General features: G+C 46.5%; 2 protein-coding genes across 3 annotated transcripts in view; one reads left to right on the top strand and one right to left on the bottom strand.

Annotated features, from left to right (window-relative positions):
- The window catches only part of GABRB3 (gamma-aminobutyric acid type A receptor subunit beta3), a 187763-nt gene extending 176402 nt beyond the window's left edge, over positions 1–11361 (bottom strand). Inside the window, exon 1 of the mRNA XM_083437921.1 lies at positions 11029–11361. Coding sequence (XP_083294047.1) covers positions 11029–11129 — 101 coding nt within the window. The 5' untranslated portion in view covers positions 11130–11361. The remainder of the gene's footprint in view (positions 1–11028) is intronic.
- GABRA5 (gamma-aminobutyric acid type A receptor subunit alpha5) overlaps positions 1–17813 on the top strand; it is a 71129-nt gene extending 53316 nt beyond the window's left edge. For both annotated transcript variants that reach the window (XM_083437955.1, XM_083437956.1), the window contains exons 7-10: positions 7412–7555; positions 13991–14143; positions 16105–16316; positions 17499–17813. In XM_083437955.1, coding sequence (XP_083294081.1) covers positions 7412–7555; positions 13991–14143; positions 16105–16316; positions 17499–17795 — 806 coding nt within the window. In that variant the 3' untranslated portion in view covers positions 17796–17813. The remainder of the gene's footprint in view (positions 1–7411; positions 7556–13990; positions 14144–16104; positions 16317–17498) is intronic.
- Positions 17814–18949: the final 1136 nt, after the last annotated feature.

Here is an 18949-nt window from a genome sequence, read left to right as displayed (position 1 = left end):
CTTCCACTGCCACCCACAGTTTGGTCAGATTCATGTTTGTAGCTTCGAGAACACTGTCTAACCATCTTGTCCTCTGTCGTCCCCTTCTCCTTGTGCCCTCCATCTTTCCCAACATCAGGGTCTTTTCCAGGGAGTCTTCTCTTCTCATGAGGTGGCCAAAGTATTGGAGCCTCAGCTTCACGATCTGTCCTTCCAGTGAGCACTCAGGGCTGATTTCTTTAAGAATGGATGTGTTTGATCTTCTTGCAGTCCATGGGACTCTCAAGAGTTTCCTCCAGCACCATAATTCAAAAGCGTCAATTCTTTGGCGATCAGCCTTCTTTATGGTCCAGCTCTCACTTCCATACATCACTACTGGGAAAACCATAGCTTTAACGATACAGACCTTTGTTGGCAAGGTGATGTCTCTACTTTTTAAAATGCTGTCTAGGTTTGTCATTGCTTTCCTCCCAAGAAGCAGGCGTCTCTTAATTTCGTGGCTGCTGTCACCATCTGCAGTGATCATGGAGCCCAAGAAAGTAAAATCTCTCACTGCCTCCATTTCCTCCCCTTCTATTTGCCAGGAGGTGATGGGACCAGTGGCCATGATCTTCGTTTTTATGATGTTGAGCTTCAGACCATATTTTGCGCTCTCCTCTTTCACCCTCAATAAAAGGTTTTTTAATTCCTCCTCACTTTCTGCCATCAAGGTTGTGTCATCTGTATATCTGAGGTTGTTGATATTTCTTCCAGCAATCTTAATTCCGGCTAGGGATTCATCCAGCCCAGCCTTTCGCATGATGAATTCTGCATATAAGTTAAATAAGTAGGGAGACAAAATACAGCCTTGTCGTACTCCTTTCCCAATTTTGAACCAATCAGTTGTTCCATATCCAGTTCTAACTGTAGCTTCTTGTCCCACATAGAGATTTCTCAGGAGACAGATGAGGTGGTCAGGCACTCCCATTTCTTTAAGAACTTACCATAGTTTGCTGTGGTCGACACAGTCAAAGGCTTTTGCATAATCAATGAAGCAGAAGTAGATGTCTTTCTGGAACTCTCTAGCTTTCTCCATAATCCAGCGCATGTTTGCAATTTGGTCTCTGGTTCCTCTGCCTCTTCTAAATCCAGTTTGCACTTCTGGGAGTTCTCGGTCCACATACTGCTTGAGCCTTCCTTGAAGAATTTTAAGCATAACCTTGCTAGCGTGTGAAATGAGTGCAATTGTGTGGTAGTTGGAGCATTCTTTAGCACTGCCCTTCTTTGGGATTGGGATGTAGACTGACCTTCTCCAATCCTCTGGCCACTGCTGAGTTTTCCAAACTTGCTGGCATATTGAGTGTAGCACCTTAACAGCATCATCTTTTAAAATTTTAAGTACAGTGGTACCTTGGGTTAAGTACTTAATTCGTTCCAGAGGTCCGTTCTTAACCTGAAACTGTTCTTAACCTGAAGCACCACTTTAGCTAATGGGGCTTCCTGCTGCTGCTGCGCCACCAGAGCACGATTTCTGTTCTCATCCTGAAGCAAAGTTCTTAACCTGAAGCACTATTTCTGGCTTAGTGGAGTCTGTAACCTGAAGAGTATGTAACCTGAAGTGTATATAACCTGAGGTACCACTGTAGCTGTAAGAAAGAAGGCAGCCAAGAGAGAGTTAGCTGAGGGCAGAAAGGGCAAGTAGATTGCTGCCCCACTAAACTCAACTGAATCAGCATCCACTAATCAATCATTTGTTTTCCAAACACCACTTTGTCCCTAGCAGAAGATATTGTCTTCTAGAAAGGGAAACTGAACCCCTTCATAGGTGACTAGCAAACCAATAATTTGTAAACAAAGAAAACAGTCAAGGACTATAGACGTTCTTTTACCATACGATGCCACCATCGTAAGCACATGTGAGAGCAATCTTCGTTTCTTATTTATTTATTTATTTGAGAATTATATTGTGCCTTTGAATGTAAAACCTCCTAAGGCACACAAGGGGGGGGGGGAGTGAAAAACATTGATCTACATCAGAATGGCTGGTGGGGTGGCTATCCCCTACATAACACAAATGAAATGCACTACTGGCAATGTTTGGAGATGGCTTTGATTTCACGGCTCCGACTGCATACAATAATTGTGTAACGACACCATTTTCCTTCAGCCAGCATTTGGCTGGAGATCATAAGATTGATTTGCTTATTTTGCCTTCTTCTTCTAGAAGCTGGAGCTTGGTCATGCATCTGAACTATCAGAAGCTGTCTGCTATGCTATGCTTTCTCTTGTTCATCACCAGTCACTGACTGTGCCACACTGGTTTACGGGGGTTTACTATCACCGCTGGAAACTCCAGCTATGATTAGGATTAATAGTGCGTGCCTGTCATATTTCAACATGGATGCTGTTCCACAAAAACAGGGGCAGCCATTATGCATAGTACTATACAAAATAACCTGATAACATTTATTTTTATAAATCTCTTATATTTTAATTTGATACTTAGATTTACATATTTGGTAGAAAGTGTATGCAAACTTTAGTTCCCTCCCTCCCCAGCCCTGATTTACAGCTTTTTTAAGAATGAGGGTTGACACCAGCCCCTAAGAAACGGGATTGCCCTGTTTTGAGACAAAAATGTCTCCTGTCCCCTTTGGACTTCAGACAGGACGCCTCCCCCCCCCCCCCGTATTTGAGTTCGGCCAGCCAAAAATGGTGGTTGCATCACTGTTGGTGCAGCTGACAAGGAGCCCAGCCTGGCGTGAGCGACAATAGAAAACAGGGAAAAGGAGAGACCTCCTCAGCTGCCAGCTACTGATTTAACACTGTGCAAGTCCGCTCTCACTTGACTCCCTCTGCCACTCTGATCTGACCTCTCCTCTTCCCTCCTTCATACTCGAGCCTCTGACACCAGCATGGGCAAGAGGCTAGAGGTGTAGCTCAAGTCTCCCATGGGACTTGGCCCCTGCCTGTCTATGTGAGTTAAGGGGAAGAGTGGGGCCAGGGTGGTGAGGGAGTTGGGAGCCAAATTTGGGAAACTCGTCTCTACAAAGGGGGCAGGATTTGGTGGGCCCCCCAATTCCTACCCCTGACCTGTCCCATATTTTGCCTGACCAAAGGTGGCAACTGCTGTGTACTGAAGTTCTCACCCTGTAGATAGATACTGTAGATAGTTTTCACTCAGGTCCACATATGCAAATAAGGAATTGAAAGTGACGTTCAGTGATTGGATAGTAACAGAAAGTTGTTACTGTTGCTTTGTAGTTGAGCTCTATATAAGCAGGCTGGCTGAACCCTTCAGTTCAGTTCTGTTCTGGCCTGTGAATAAACAAGAGCTGACTGAAGAATCGCTGTGTCGTCTGATATGTTCACCCACAAGTTAACAGCAACCTTATTTAGAACCAACACTTGTGGTTAAACCTGCAACAAAGTAACATGATTTTGGATGCTGGACTCTACCCAATTGAACTCCCATACTTTATTGTTCTTTGGAAGTCACTGCTCTGTTGTCATGCTTACAAGAGCTCCAGTCTATTTAAAACTGCCCTGTATAGTTTCAGTTTCTAAAGATGTGGCTTCAAAATCATCCTCTTTCAATGCTCAGCCATTAGGGCCCTTTTAAAAAGCGAGATTTATAGTGACAATAAGTCGGCAAGCGTAGCAGGAGAGCGCACAAAGGAAAAAACAATAGCAGCCGAAATAACCGATTCTGGCTGCTTCCCCTAGAGAGATAATTATGCAGCCACTGTCAACGCGCAGTTCAGAATCAATTTTCAGATTCATTCCAGATCAAATGTTGCATCCAAAAATAAATATTCCACTATAAATATTAACATCAATGAGCAAGAGGAAGGAAGGAAGGGGGACAGAAAGTACTGGGGATCCAGGGAAACTGAGGAGGGGGGCTACTCTTGCAAGCCAAGTCTGCATTGTAAAAGTCACATTGGATGTGCGAATCGCACCAGTAGTGGTACTCAGGCCAAAATATGTCAAATTGGAATACTGTTCCAATTTGGCAATGTTATTGCCATTTGAAATGCTTATTCCCCCACTCCCTGCAGGCAACTTCATATCCATCCAATAAGTGTTCCATGTTACAAGAGTAGGAATTATGTATTCTTCTTCCCCAATGTTTGTTTCCCTATACTGTAATGGTTTAAAACAGGAATCATTAATTTGTTAATAAATTAGACATTTGGGAACATTGTTATAGCCTTGTTTTGCCTCATAGCCATAATCCTTTCACCTTAAGGTGCTCACTTCACTTATTTATTATTGTGGGGTGGGGGAGGGGAAGAATACCATGAATGCAAAAACCAAGGGATCTGGCTGTTATATATTGTGGCTATTACATATTGCACCCCCTCTTTATGTCCCTTGAATATCCTTTAAAATAAAATAAAAATTGCAGCTGGTACGAATAACTCTTTCGAGAAATATCAAATTAGTACCAAAAACTTGTTTTCCTGAATTACAGTCATACTATTATTAGTTATGGGGACGCGGGTGGCGCTGTGGGTAAAAGCCATAGGGCTTGCCGATCGAAAGGTCGGCGGTTCGAATCCCCGCGGTGGGGTGCGCTCCCGTTGCTCGGTCCCAGCGCCTGCCAACCAAGCAGTTCGAAAGCACCCCCGGGTGCAAGTAGATAAATAGGGACCGCTTACTAGCGGGAAGGTAAACGGCGTTCCGTGTGCGGCTCTGGCTCGCCAGAGCAGCGATGTCACGCTGGCCACGTGACCCGGAAGTGTTTTCGGACAGCGCTGGCCCCCGGCCTCTTGAGTGAGATGGGCGCACAACCCTAGAGTCTGTCAAGACTGGCCCGTACGGGCAGGGGTACCTTTACCTTAACCTTTATTATTAGTTATATGGATGTAAAATCATAAGGAAGCTAAGAGAGTATGATGAAGTTTGAACATCCTCTCTTTTCCTTACATTGTGCAAGATAACACAGGCTGCATTGTTAAAATACTTCAAAATCACATAATGAAACACTAACTCCTAGGCTGAAAGCAGCACCATTTTTCCCCCTTAGAGATTCTGCGGTGCTTATTTAGGAGTGATGCAATTACCTTCCTACAGCTTGAAGTTTTATACAGCTCTTGTAGCAATTAATTCTCCTAATTTGCTCAATAAGGCTCTTCTTGATATATATCCTCCTTCCAGCATTTAAATCAGGCCTGTACAATGTTTGCTCCCACCCTGTCCTAAGCCAAATATAGCCCCCAGCCATATATTCTGACAATGCCTATGCCTTCGCAACCCCAGGCAGACAGAAAACCCAAGAGGCGTACCGGCTGTGGGTGGACTACTGAATATGACTGGTGGGTAGCAGCAGCTAGCCTGGCATCTTATCACCAGTGAGGTTGGCACAATAAGGCCACCATTGCTTGTAGGGAACTACTTGCCATCTTTGGTCTTTCTTGTGCACAGGCTCAAATAAAGCTATGAAAGTCATGCAGTCACTCTCAGGTGGGCACAGCAGTGGTGCCATGACCAGAGTGATGGAAGGAAGAGGAGGAGGAGGAGGGGGGGGAGGAAGAGGAGAAAATGAAGAAGAAGACGAAGATGAAGAAGAAGAAGAAAGAAGAAGAATCCCCAGGCCAACCAACCTGGCTGGATCTGAAGCAACAGTAGCCACCCATCAGCACCAGGCTCGAAGTCCTGCCCTCCACAGCTGCTCTCCCCCCACAGAAAGCTAGTTGCAGCTCATCTGCTGCTGATCTCAAGTTAGCATGTCAATAGCATACAGCGGGCAGGGCGAACATGATATCCCAGGCACCTGGTCCCTTTCTTCAGAGGCCACCCTGCTAATATGCTTGTGTTATTATATGGCAGAGTAGGAACCTACAGGAGATAGAACTCATTGAGCTACCTGATACTGAGTCAAACCATTGGTCCATCAAGGTCAGTATTGTGTACAGTAGAATCCAAACTTGTGGCCCTGCAGATATTGTTGGACTCCAACCCTCAGGAGAACCATCCTGGTCAATGGTCAGGGATAACAGTGCCTACTCCTTCTCAGCAGCTTCCCAAGATTGTAGACAGGAGTCTCTCCTAGTCCTACCTGGAGAGGCCTGAGACCTTCTGCATTCAAAGCAAATACTCTATGGCTGAGCTACTGCCTGGGACCTACAAAAAACGGAGCCAGCTCTGGTTACAATCCATGGAGGCTTGACATATATATTTCCCTATGCTATATTGAAAGCTACACGGATTTTAGAAACCCCCACTCCTGTTTAGTGAATCCTTATACTGATTGACTGTTTCAGAGCAAAAGAAAAATTACAATCAATTTTGTAACAGGCGTGCAAGTCTCATATAGGCAACCTCACATGACAACCGCATGCACCGCTGTTTTGTCATATAAATAGGGTGCACACAAGCTCAGAAGTCGCAGCCTGTTGTGCAATTTGGAGAAGACATGTGCTGATCTGCTCACCATTTGAATGTTAATGAAATTGCCTTCTGCGCAGGAATTTTGAAATGCTTGGAGGCTCATCACAGCCATTCGCTGATGAATGGCTCTGTGAAATTGACTGTTTCCCAGTCTCCGCTTCCCATCTATAAGATATAGTAGTCACTACCTTGCAGGCTAAATGAGTAATGAAATATGGAAACATTATGATAGTTCCCGAGGCCTAGGAATAAGAAAGGGTATACATTTGCAAGAGCATTTTCCATTACAGTTGAAAACTGGTGCTGAATTTCCATAAAGAGAGAGATTTGTGTCTAAACACTCTGCCCGAAAACCTTCTCTCTCTATCTGCCACTGTACAAGATCCCCTTTTGGTCACCTTGCATATCCTCAGTCTTTGGATGTATCACACTAACCCATTTGTAGCACAAATATGTAGTTTTCCTCAGCCTGGAATCTTCCATGTTTGTCTTTAATAAGCTGCTTTCATTTGATTGACTCTAAATTCTGCTGTCCGCAAAGGTGGGGGCAGTTACTTGGTATGCATTTAGAAACCCTCCCCAATTAGGATATCCACACATTTTCCTCCCTGCACATGTTTCAGGTGAATGGTGGTACTTGCAATCTGGGTATATATCCACCCACAGTGTCACTGGGCAGGTGCGGATACTGCCCCCATTGCTGAGACTGCCTACATCTGTTTTCACCCGTTTTCGAATGGACACACTATGGGACTGTCTAGAATAAACCTATAATGAGCTTTTATTTTCAGAAAGAAACCAGTTGCTCAAAAAGTGTTTTTTCAGAGCAAAAATATGCAACAGATCTAGAATGTGTGAGGACTAGGTGGGGAGGGGGGGGGGAACCAAGCTCTCAGTCTCCATTGATGTTAGAATAAAATGTGTGCAGGACTGAATCCTGACACTAGCAAGAGATTCTGGAGCTGAGCTTTGGAATTAAGCCCTGCTTATCGAGTAAGATTTCAAGTCTATGAATATTAATCTCCAGACTCAATTTCTCACATGCTCTTTTTGCCAGATGCTTATCCCAATTCCGAAGTGATCTATGTGTGGACTCACAGCCCAGCTGCATCCGTGGTAGTAGCAGAAGACGGTTCAAGGCTCAACCAGTATCACTTGATAGGGCAAACTGTCGATTCTGAGAACATCAGTACCAGTACAGGTGAGGAGGGAGAAGGGATGCTGTTTTTGGCAACTCATGTGTTTATTTTTGCAAATGGTTTAGATTCCTGAACATCAAAACATCTAAGTAACACATCACAGAAGCATTAGAATATCAGAATGAAACAAGAGTCAGGCAGATTCAAAATGCTGGTTGTGGACAAATTCAAAAACAATACCAAGCTAGAAAAAAAATCAGGTTTTTTTCCTATCTTGGTATTGCACCATTAAAAAAACACACGGTGCAACGACACTGAAAGCCAACTGACCCACATAGCCATGGGATACTGTCAGCAGTTGTGGACTGTTGTGGTCTAACAGTGGTGTGGAGTGAGAGCTGGTCTCTCAGGTTACCTGGTCTTGAGATGCAGAGGATGTTACTGCATGTACCAAAAATAAAACATTGAGCTTGGCCTGGTAGCATATTGGCAGCCACTGCAATTCCCTGAACAAAGGTGTTACATGATAATAGTAGTCTTTTCCACATAGCAATCTAGCAGCTGCATTCAGCACCAGCTGCAGCTTCAGGATCAACTCCAAGGGCAGACTGAAGTGCATTGAAATAATCAAGTATTGTGGATACCAAGGCATGAACCACTGTACCTAAATTATATGAATGGCTGTGGGTGGCACCTCAGCCCAAGCTGGTAGAAAGCACTCCTAGCACTGAAGCCACCTGGACCTCCGATGTTTTAGTCAATGTGGAAAATGAGAAGCTTACTTCTGGAAATTTCAGGCACATTTTTAAGGTCCCTCTTTTGTTCTCACAGTGAGTGTGGATTAAATAATTGGTGCTCCCTTGCCCATGATATTTATGTATCATTGCATCTGTATTCCAGCGTTGCTCCAAGGAGCTCAAGCATTCTCCCCCTCGCCATTAATTTTTCACAACAACCCTGGGAGGTGGGTTAGGCTGAGAGGATGTGATGGGCCCCCAAGGTCACTCAGCAAGCTTCATGGCTAACTGGGCATTAGAACCCAGCATTCTAACCACTGCACACTGCTGCCTTGTTCGGGTGTGGGTTGGAAAAGGAGGCAATACTTGCTCAAGCATGCATATATACCATTTGCTTGAGCAGAACCCACTGAGAAGCCTAGTGACAGGAATAGGGAACTGCAGCTCTTCCCATTTTGGTGGACAACAGCTTCCATCATCCCAGACTCCCAGCCCCATGTTGTCTGGGGCTGATGAGAGTCAAGAGTTCAACAGCCTCTAGAGAGAACTACATGCTCCCCATCCCTGCAGGAGGAGAAGCTGATACAGAAACGCTTGACCTGTGGTGCCTCGTTCCCCCATGCAAGTCACCACTGGATACTGCAGTGCTCAAGTGAGAACACTGCATGTGTGCGCCACCAATTCAGTGGCTTTAATGACTGTGAGCATGCAGTCAGGTTGTGGTATGCCCAATTCATGCTCGGACAGTGTCCAGGATCCAAAATGCCACATGCATTTTCAGCCTTTCTCTACCATATAGGTGTGACACAAGTGTGTCATGCAAAGACTCCCTGATTTTGCATGCTTTTTTCTTGTGTTCGATTTGGGCCATCACACATCTAGGGATGAATGTGCCGCTTAGCCTACACCACACACTCTTTTAGGTGTGTGGAGGAGGATTCCAATCTACCGTCCGTGCCTGGCTACCCATGTGCATGAGACCGTAGTGATTCTCATTTCATTAATACAGAGTGAAAAGGTATGAAAAGCTTGGGTCTGTACGCAAAGGCAGCTATAGGTATTGTGGTGATAAAGGAGCTTAGTCTATGGGACTATGTTCAGTGGGGGGAAACACAGAGATAGGGAACCTTTGGCCTGCCAGATACTGTTGAACTACAGTTCCCACGGGCCCTATCAGCTGAAGCTGATGAGAGTTGAGGTTCAGCAACATCCAAAGGGCCCCACAGTTCCCCACTCCTGCTCTAAAAGTGACAGCAACCTAGCAATCCAAAGGAAATGCTATTCTTTGTCCATGTCCTGAATACAGGACACACCTAGCAAGCAGCATAGATCAATCCTCGAATACCTCTTGAACTTGCCATATTTTCCACCCTGTCTCTAACAGCTGCATGAGCACAAATCCAAGAGGCACATCTCTACAACCAGGGGAAAGCTGCACCTGTTGGATGGCTGCCTTCGTGCAGCTGCTCCACCAAGGCCAAATCTTCTGCGGCAACAGCAGCAGCAGCAGCATAGTCCGACACTTGGGCGCTAAGGAAAGGAAGGCCCTCGAGGGGAACCGGGGACGAGGCGCCCGCAGCTTCCCCCGCGTTTTGCAGAGGCTGCTTTCGCTCGTGCCGGCTTATTCCCCTCCTGCAGGAGGCGAACAACCGCCTACGCGTTTTGATCTCTCCCTCTCTCTCTCTCGAGCTTTAAAATGATTTGTTTGATGAAACGCATTTGGAGGCGGGCGGGGTAGAGAGGGGGGGGGAGGAAGTGGCAGCTGTTGCCTGGCTTTGCAGCGTGTCCGAAGGACCACGTGGCTGCAAAGGAGGCGCTAACCCGAAGGATTCTCCCATTTCCTCCCTAACTGGAAGTGGAGGCGCCAGATGTGGCAGCATTAGGGAACTAAAGAAGCTTTAATCCCGCGCCCAGCCACCCACGTGAGACCCCCCCTCCCCCGCTCCCGGCCTGGCTCGGGGTTCTATGTCAGGGCAATCCTGGCCGGCGATTGGCTGCGGCGCGTTCGGAGGGGGCGGAGGAGGGAGGGCCGCGGCCCCGGACCGAGGTCCGGGAGTCACATGGGGGCGGCAGACAGAGGGGCTGCAACAGGTTACATAACGGCCTCGCCTTCGCTGCTGGGAACGGCGTTGTGCGGTAATTAGAAACTAAGCACCTCGCCCGGGGCGGAGGGAGCGAGGGGGCCGCACGCTGCGCCCATCGGGGGAGACGCCGCCGAAGGAAACGCGGGGCTCCTTTGTCCCCGGGGTGGTGGCGCAGACCTCCGGAGGAAAACCAGCAGGGTCCCCCGGGGCTGATCCGGGGTGGGGCGGAGGAGCTGCCTGTTCGATCAGGGGAAGGGCTATTTTTAAGGGATCCCTTCACGGAGACAAAGGCAGACACGGGGCTAATGGGAAGGAGAAGCGATGGCACAGCTCCAAGCTGCCTCGTTCGCATCAGCAAAGGCGCCCGCAGCTCTTCCCAAGCGGCGACCCGTCGAGAGCCCAGCGGGCTGCTTTTGAAATCCAAAGGGCGACAGTAAGGGGTGGGTGGGCGAGGAGGAAGGGGCGGCGGCGGAACGGAACTTCGCGCGGAGCGCCACAAACCTGGCAATTGTCTGATCAAAGCTAAGATCGCACCGATTCCCCCCAAACCTCACATCCACGGCTCCGCAAAACAAGCGCGCACCGATCCACAAGTCAAAAAGCTTTCGTTTTGTTTGGGGCAGGGGAGGAGGGATGGTGGAAGTTAGAGGAGCACCTGCACGATGAAACCAGGGCGGGCAGGTAGCAGCAGCAGCAGGCGGCCGAGTTTCTTACCAGTTCACCATCATCGCGGCATTGTTCTCTGCGATGAAAGGCAGCTCCCCTCTCGCCTTCAGAATCGCCAGGAGGAAGATCCAGAGCGCGTGCCGAGGCATCTCCTAGGGTCGTGCGCGGCTCCTCGGAGCAAAACCACAATCCCAAGCGAGCGGTGGGCGCTCCAGGGTGCCAGGGGACTCAACTCGGCCACTACTCTGCAGGGCACTTGCGAAGGGGGGCAAACAGCTTCAGCCTCAAGGAAGCAGCAAGATTCGTAGCAGAAATCAAAATGTTAGTGCCCGGGGGCACCGCCTCCCTTAAGGTTTGCAAAGGTTTAAGCAAATAAAATGTTGGTTTGCAACATCAATAGGTTTGCTTTTTCCCCTTTCTTTCTCCCCCTCCCCGTCTTCTGCTTTCTTTCCCCCCTTGCTAACGTCCCAGGTTACATCTGTGCGGGCTGGGTTGTGATTGCAGGGTGGATCACAAAGAGCAGGACACAGATTGTAACCAGGGATTAGCAAAATACAAAAATCCGATTTTACACAGGGGAAGCATCAGTCAGCTATGGATTTTCTGGGCTTCATCAAGCTCGCAGGAGGCCTGTAATCGGGGTTACTTGTGAACGGATTTCCAAGATGTTCTGTCCTTCCGCAGAGCTGTGGGATCTGAAAATAACAAGCATAGACCCGTGAAGAATTTCACAGTTTGCATATTTTGCTCCTGCCTCGTCCCCCCCTTTGCAATTACTTCTTAAAAAGAAAAAAACAACACCCCCCCCCACACACAGCACCACACAACCTATAAATAATATGCCATTTTTATTTTAAACCATGCAACAACTGGTGAGAAGGTGGAAGGTTCGGGATGATGTGAAGCTCACAGCGAGGGCTGCTTCTGCTCTTCACTGGGGACTGAAATCAAATTGGTCCAAAATCCAAAACCACATCATGCATGGATACTGCCTGCAATATGCTTGTTGGAAATCAAAGGAGCCAGTGTGGTGTGGTGGTCAGAGTGTTGGATTAAGACCTGGGAGACGGGAATTCGAATCCCCGCATAGCCGTGAAGTTCGTTGGGTGATCTTAAGCCGATTGCTCACTCTCCGTTTAACCTACATTGCAGGGTGGTTGTGAGGATAAAATGGGAGTGGGGAGAGCTATGCATGCCAACTTGGCCTCCTTGGAGGAAAGACAATAAAGAAATAATGTGTTGCTTTCAGTAGGGTGAGCATGATGCAGAGGACTGCTTCTGCATGTTGGTCACCTTACTTGGGATAGGGTGCCAGGCTCCATGGAACCAGCTTTTGGGACAGCCACTGCAGGTCTTTGCTAGGAAGCACCAATCTCAAGAAGAGATTCCCTAGTAGATCTCAGATGGAAAGACCTGGACTCAAAGGATGCAGAACTTTAAGGCCTTGCCAGTTTTGGGAAGCCAGATGTTGTTCTTTGAGGAAAAGAATGACGCTTTCATATATATTTCTTGCTCTCATTTGGTGCCTGCTTACCCCTAAATGAGACCCTAAGTTTTAGTGAGTGACTTGATTTATTTATTTTAAACCAGACTACAGCCAGCATATTCAGCTTTTAACCTAGGTTTTTCCTCACAGCAAAAATATACATCTCGCCTCGAGTAAATTCTGTTGCAAGATCCATACCACATATAATCTCTCTACAGTCTGGAGCTCCTTAAGTGTGCTTGGTAGAGTTGAACAACTCTTCATCTATTCAGCAGGTGCAAAAATTGGTAGTATATTAGTCCTTTATGCAAACTCATCTCCTTTCTACTGGTGCACATAGATCCACATATTTATGGATTTTTAGAATCAAAGGAAAATTCTGTGTTAAGGTGTGTAGTGGATTGCATAAAGTAAATTTGCATAGAGTTCAGCCCTGGTGATGTCGTCACTAAAGCTACAAGGAGACAGTAATTCAGGACACAGTAATTGCCTGCAGTCTGCAGATCCCCATGCTATTGGGGTAGGACCTCTCCATGGAAATGATACAGACCTTGAGACCAGGTCCTCCAGTGGAAGCCACAGAAATGATTCCATGTGACAATAACTATACTGTAGCCTTTGCCAACCTCGTGCCCTCCAGATGTTTCGGATCGCAATCATAGGAGCCAACTCCTAGGTCCCTTCAGCAGCCCCAATAAAATATTTGAGGGGGTCGAGCCCACCCCACCCCACAATTTGCCATTCAAATCACAAATATTGTGATTGGCACCTTCAATGGGCATTGTAATCCAAAACTTCTTGAGGGCACTAGATGGGCAAAGACTAATTGCTCCTCCACAACAATGGGAGAGAATCCTTGTCAGTGCTAATTGTCACTGAAAATGTGTGGCAGAGACATGAGGATTCCCCCATAAGTTGTGCAGTGCTCCAGAATAAATGCTCCACATAATAGGTGCTCCATAAATAAACTCTTATGGGGAAGCATTTTCCAGCAGCATCCACGTGGGGCCACAACATGGATTGAGCTGGACCATGGAAGGTCACTCTTCTTCACCAACAACTGGGTAGGTAGGCAGGGTACTAGCACAACTTGAAACATCATGAACAAAGTCTACGAAGCTTGGATACCAGAGAGCATCTCAGCTTAGAAATAAGCTTCAAGCGGATGGGTCTTGCTTGGCTCTAACTCTGTCCTCACCTTATTTTATAGCACAGCCTGCCTCCCCCCCCCCCCAAGACCTGGGAACTGTAGTTAAGGGTGCTGGGGATTGTAACTCTCCTGGGGGTAAACATTTCTGAGGATTCTTTGGAGTGGAGCATTTTAAAAGCATGGTGTGTATGCTTTTGTTCCCAGCCAGTGGCTTATGAGTACAAAAAAAAGTCCTCAGTTCATTTCTTTTGTTTGAACCATCCAATATTGTCATATGGAAGAACTGTTAGACAGAAGACAGCTGTTTACAAACCGGTGCTCTGGCTTTTGTTGATAACTTATGTGTGTTGTTTTCTCTTCTTCTGCCACCTTAGGTGAATATACTATAATGAGAGCACACTTTCACCTGAAAAGAAAGATTGGCTATTTCGTCATCCAGACGTACCTTCCTTGTATTATGACGGTCATCTTATCCCAAGTATCATTTTGGTTAAACAGAGAATCTGTCCCTGCTAGAACAGTCTTTGGCAAGTATTTCACTTCTCTCTGGTGGTTTTTTTTTTTTAAGTGACCTTTACTCTAAGGCGGAGGACGGAGAACCCTAACCAGGTATCCTGGTGACCTAACCATCATTGGGTAGGAGGCAATGCTTAACTCTTCCCTTGCCAACCAGTTTCCCCCTGTGCATGCCCCTGTCTCAGGCAGTTCCTTGCCTTTTCTCTCCACCCCCTCAGCCCCACCAGCAGGGTCTGAGGGAAGCGGGAGCCACAGCCCTACATGCAGCTTCAATCACAGAAGCAAGGAAATGTAACATTAGAGTCCGCCATCAGACAGGAAGCTGCATTCCTACATCTCAGCCAGCTTGCAGCCTGATTTGGACAGAGGGCACAGTTATTCCTGAAGCCAAAGACCATGTGTCCCATTTATCATAGCAGCCAGCTTGATTGAAGTAGTGGCCACTCACTTTGTATGGATTTTGACCATGCCAGGCGAACCTCACTGCCAGAACCACCCAGATCATGTAGGCCAATGATCACCAATGGCTTTGGACTTGTAGGCATATATGCAAAATGGAGAAACTCTTGTTAACACCACACCCACCCACCCACCCACCCTGCTGCCAAGCACACATCACAACCTGTTCTACAGGCTGCAATTGAATGCTTCCTTCAATCCTGCTTTCAGCATGGGGAGGGCACCCTGGGGATACCCTGGAAGGTCTCTGCAGGCATATGTCTGCCGCTGATCCACATGCTGTTAGTATCCAGTTTTAGGTCTTCATTCCACATTATGACTTCTATTTTCCTCCCTCAGTATTGCACGTTTCTAGATTTGATATATTGGGGCGCTCGCACTGCATCAGGCTTTGCAATTTCCAAGGAGCCGATCAATGCTTAATAGCAAGCGCCATCTTTAGAAGTATTAATTATTCATTTTATTTCTTCGCCCCCTAATTGCAAATGTGGCTCTAGGTGACACACAAAGTCAGGGTGTACATTTATCCATGTTTTTAGGCCTGTGCTAATAGGCATTTTACTGCATTTGCCATTGCCTGCGGCTACAAGCAATAAATATTTATTGGATTGGGCATACAAAGGAAGATAAAACAAAATCAAACTGCAATTCCTGCAATTCAACAATTTGCTTTTCAGCAGAACACCCCTCCAAGGCAAAAACTCATCAATTGCCATCAACCCACAGCAACTAAAACCAATGTAGTGTTTATATGAAATGCCGGTGAGGTTGGTAGATGCTAAAAGATGTTCAGTATTTAAGATGTTGAAAGGTTTGGGAGAAGATGGAAAGTCTAAAGTGTAGGTACCAGGCAAACCTCTTTACAGAGAGCATTCCACAGATGGGAAGCTACTGATGAGAAGGTCCTTTCCCTTGGACCCACTCTCCCTACTTCATGATGAGAGGACACTTGGAGAAGGACCTGCCAAGATGATCTGAAGGCATGTTTGGGAAATGCTGTTCCTCCTTGCTATCAGGGTCCCAGGGTCTATAGGTCAAAACCAGCACTGTTCATCTAATCGGACCTTCCTCAACCTGACTCCCTTGAGTAGGAGTGCCATTGGGGGGGGGGGCGAGGGGCCAAGTCCCAGAGTCCTCCTGCTACCTTCCCAAAGTGGGGCAAGCACTTTCCGGGCTTTGAGGAGGAGGAAGGAGGGCTCTAGGACCCTGCCAGAGCCCTTCTGCCTCCTTCCCCAAACTCAGTGCCTTTTACCCAGCTTTGGGAAAGTGGGGTGAGGGCTGGAGAGGGCATCAAATTTTGGCCTTGCACAGGGCGCCATATTACCAAGGTCCACCCCTGATTGCAGCTCCCATTGTTTCTGATTGTTGACCATGCTGGCTGGGGTTGATGGCAGTCTGAAACATATGGAAGGCACCCAGCTGGAGAAGGCTGACCTAAGACATGCAGGTAATTCTAAAAGTTCTAAAAGACATGCAGGTAATTCTAAAAGTTGCTCCTTCTTTTCTTTTCAAGGGGTCACTACGGTCCTTACCATGACAACTTTAAGCATCAGCGCCCGCAACTCTCTACCAAAAGTGGCCTACGCTACCGCGATGGACTGGTTCATAGCCGTGTGCTACGCCTTTGTGTTTTCTGCACTGATTGAATTCGCCACAGTCAACTATTTCACAAAAAGAAGCTGGGCCTGGGATGGCAAGAAGGCATTAGAGGCTGCAAAAAAGAAGGTAGCTTGGTTGGTTAGAGCATGGTGCTGACAACACCAAGGTTGCAGGTTTGATCCCCGTATGGGACAGTTGCATATTCCTGTATTGGAGGGCATTGGACCATATGATCCTCTGGGTCCTTCTAACAATATCAATGCTATGATATGCATCTCTCTGAAGAGATAGAATAGCTACCCTGAATAGGAAGGTGGGAGCTCTCTGACTTGGTTAAAAATCGAGTGAACATAATCTATAGGACGTGTCCTTGTTGCTGTGATCTTCCACAGTGCCATTCCACTGGATCGCCCTCCTAACATTTCACAATGATACTTAAGCAAAGGAACTATCCCTTTGTCTTCAGTGAGACAATGGATGTCATGGGGCCAGTTCTACCATTTGATAGAGTAAGCTAACTGCCCCAACCAGCTGATTCTGAGCATCAGTAAAGGGCAGCAAACGGCTACTGGTGTAATTTACTGTTATTATATGTTACAGCTAGAGAGGGAAAGGCACTCATGGGAATTTCTACCAAAATAGCATGACCTTCGTTGCATGCTTATACAGGCATGAGATGGCCAAGTGGATTGCGGGTGGGGGAGAGTTTTGCTGCTCTACCTCAGGTCCTAAATATCTGAGATCAAAACTGCTTTTTGCTATACTTTTTTTGGCCTGGACCAAAATATCAGGGTAGGGTCGGTCTCTCTCTCTCTTTCTCTCTCTCTTAAAAAAAGAGAGCAAAAGAGAGAGCACCAGTTCCAAGCCTAAGGGGTAGTAAAGGAGAAAACCCTATTTTATTTTCTCTGCATCCTCTTGCTAAGATAAATTCTGCACACACCCAACCAGAGGATGCATTCTCAAACTGAATTAAGATTAATCGGTTGGGTTTGCCATACAATCAGACTGATGTGGTGAAACACTACCCCCCACATGTTTTCAAATGTGTATTTGTGAAAGCATTCTTAGAATCTGGGTTTATTTTGCTTGGTTTATGAATCTGAAGTGCCCTTGCAGTTTTAGCGAGGATAAGAATCCACCAGAAGAATGCAAAACAGAAACCTGTTTAGTCCTCTTTAAATCACTTCAATTGCTTTTATCAGTGTTAAGGCATAAATAATCTCTGCATACAGCCCTCATCTTTCTTCATGTCCCAAGTGTACATTTCTGTTTTTTTCACCAGTGTTCTGGTTTTCTGTTGTTTTGCAGAAAAAAGAGCGTGAATTGTTGGCAAGCAGAGGCATGAACACTTACCCTGCCGGACGGATGACCCCCACCTTAAATTTACCAAAGGACTCTGCCCCTGCAGTAATCTCCAACGCTGCTCCCATTCCAGTCAAGCCCGCCGAAAAACCAGCCGAAAACAAAAAGACCTACAACAGCATCAGTAAGATTGACAAGATGTCCCGGATAGTATTTCCGGTCCTGTTTGGAACTTTTAACTTAGTCTATTGGGCTACGTATTTGAACAGGGAGCCTGTGATCAAAGATGCTTCTTCAAAATAAATGGAAGGACCTTTTCGATTCAAGTGTTAGCCATACTTGCAAAAACAAACTCTACCAAGGAGAATTCGAGGTTCCAAAAGACTTTCTACCTTTGGGCAATATTCTTCAGGAAGTTTTTGCATGTTTAACAATATGTACAAAAAGAAAAAAGAAAAAATATTATTGCCTCGATTGTTTCTACATGTAACCTCAGATATTTCCGGCAATTACATTAACGGCAGCAGACACAAATCTTTCTAGGACAACAGAAGACATGAGACATGGCTTCTACGCTGCTGAGTAACTTGCATTGATAGTTTACAAATGAAATAGGGTATATTTTTTAAACTGTTTGGGCATATTGCATACCTGCAGTTTTTTATACTTTGAATGTAAATATCGGTGGCAACTGTGGATTCTGCCGTTGCAGAAAAGTTCATACAAGTTATTTCGGAGTTTGTCAGTTCTGGAGTATTCTGACTAGGATCCAGAACCCTGCAAGGCCCATAGCTTGGCTGTGCACATGTAAGTGGATGTTCACCATCTCTTGTGTTGTGCTCCTCCTGGCAGGTTTTTGGATTAGTGGCGATCCACATATGTACACTTGGGTTGCGTGCGCATGGTTGAGTGGGACACCTATCACAGATCAGAGACCACAGGCTTCATCTTGCCTCACATCGCTTCATGGTAAGGCAGACCTTTTCAGCAAAAGCAGTTCACACGTTCAGCTGCAAACCAGAGAAATGGGCCGAGCATTTGATTATGAGTGCTGCGGCAACTGGCATCCCAGTGGCAAGCTTCTCCTCACCCCAGCCATAATAGGTAACACTCCTGACATACAGCACAGTACTTTTTGAGCGAAGCTCACGACATGATTGCTCTACCTACCTCAGGGATGGGGTACAACAGCAGAGCAGATGTTGTCGTCCTCCAACTCCCATCAGCCCCAGCCAGCATGACCAGTGGTCAAGTTGATGGGAGTTGGTGTCCACCAATAACATCTGAGGAACCACAGGTTCCCCATGCCTGGACCTCATGGTTAGCAGTGCCAAATATTATTGGTGCTTCTGGAAAACTAACTATGGGAATATTGATCCCTGCAGTGAGCACAATCCATAGCCCATTTCTAGATTATGTCATTAAATCAGTGTTTCTCATACTTGGGTCTCCAGTTG

This window comes from Podarcis tiliguerta (assembly GCF_965153285.1).
Source record: "Podarcis tiliguerta genome assembly, chromosome: 4".
NCBI classification, from domain to species: domain Eukaryota; kingdom Metazoa; phylum Chordata; class Lepidosauria; order Squamata; family Lacertidae; genus Podarcis; species Podarcis tiliguerta.
Note: the sequence above shows the minus strand (reverse complement) of the source record. Positions and strands in the feature narration are given on the sequence as shown.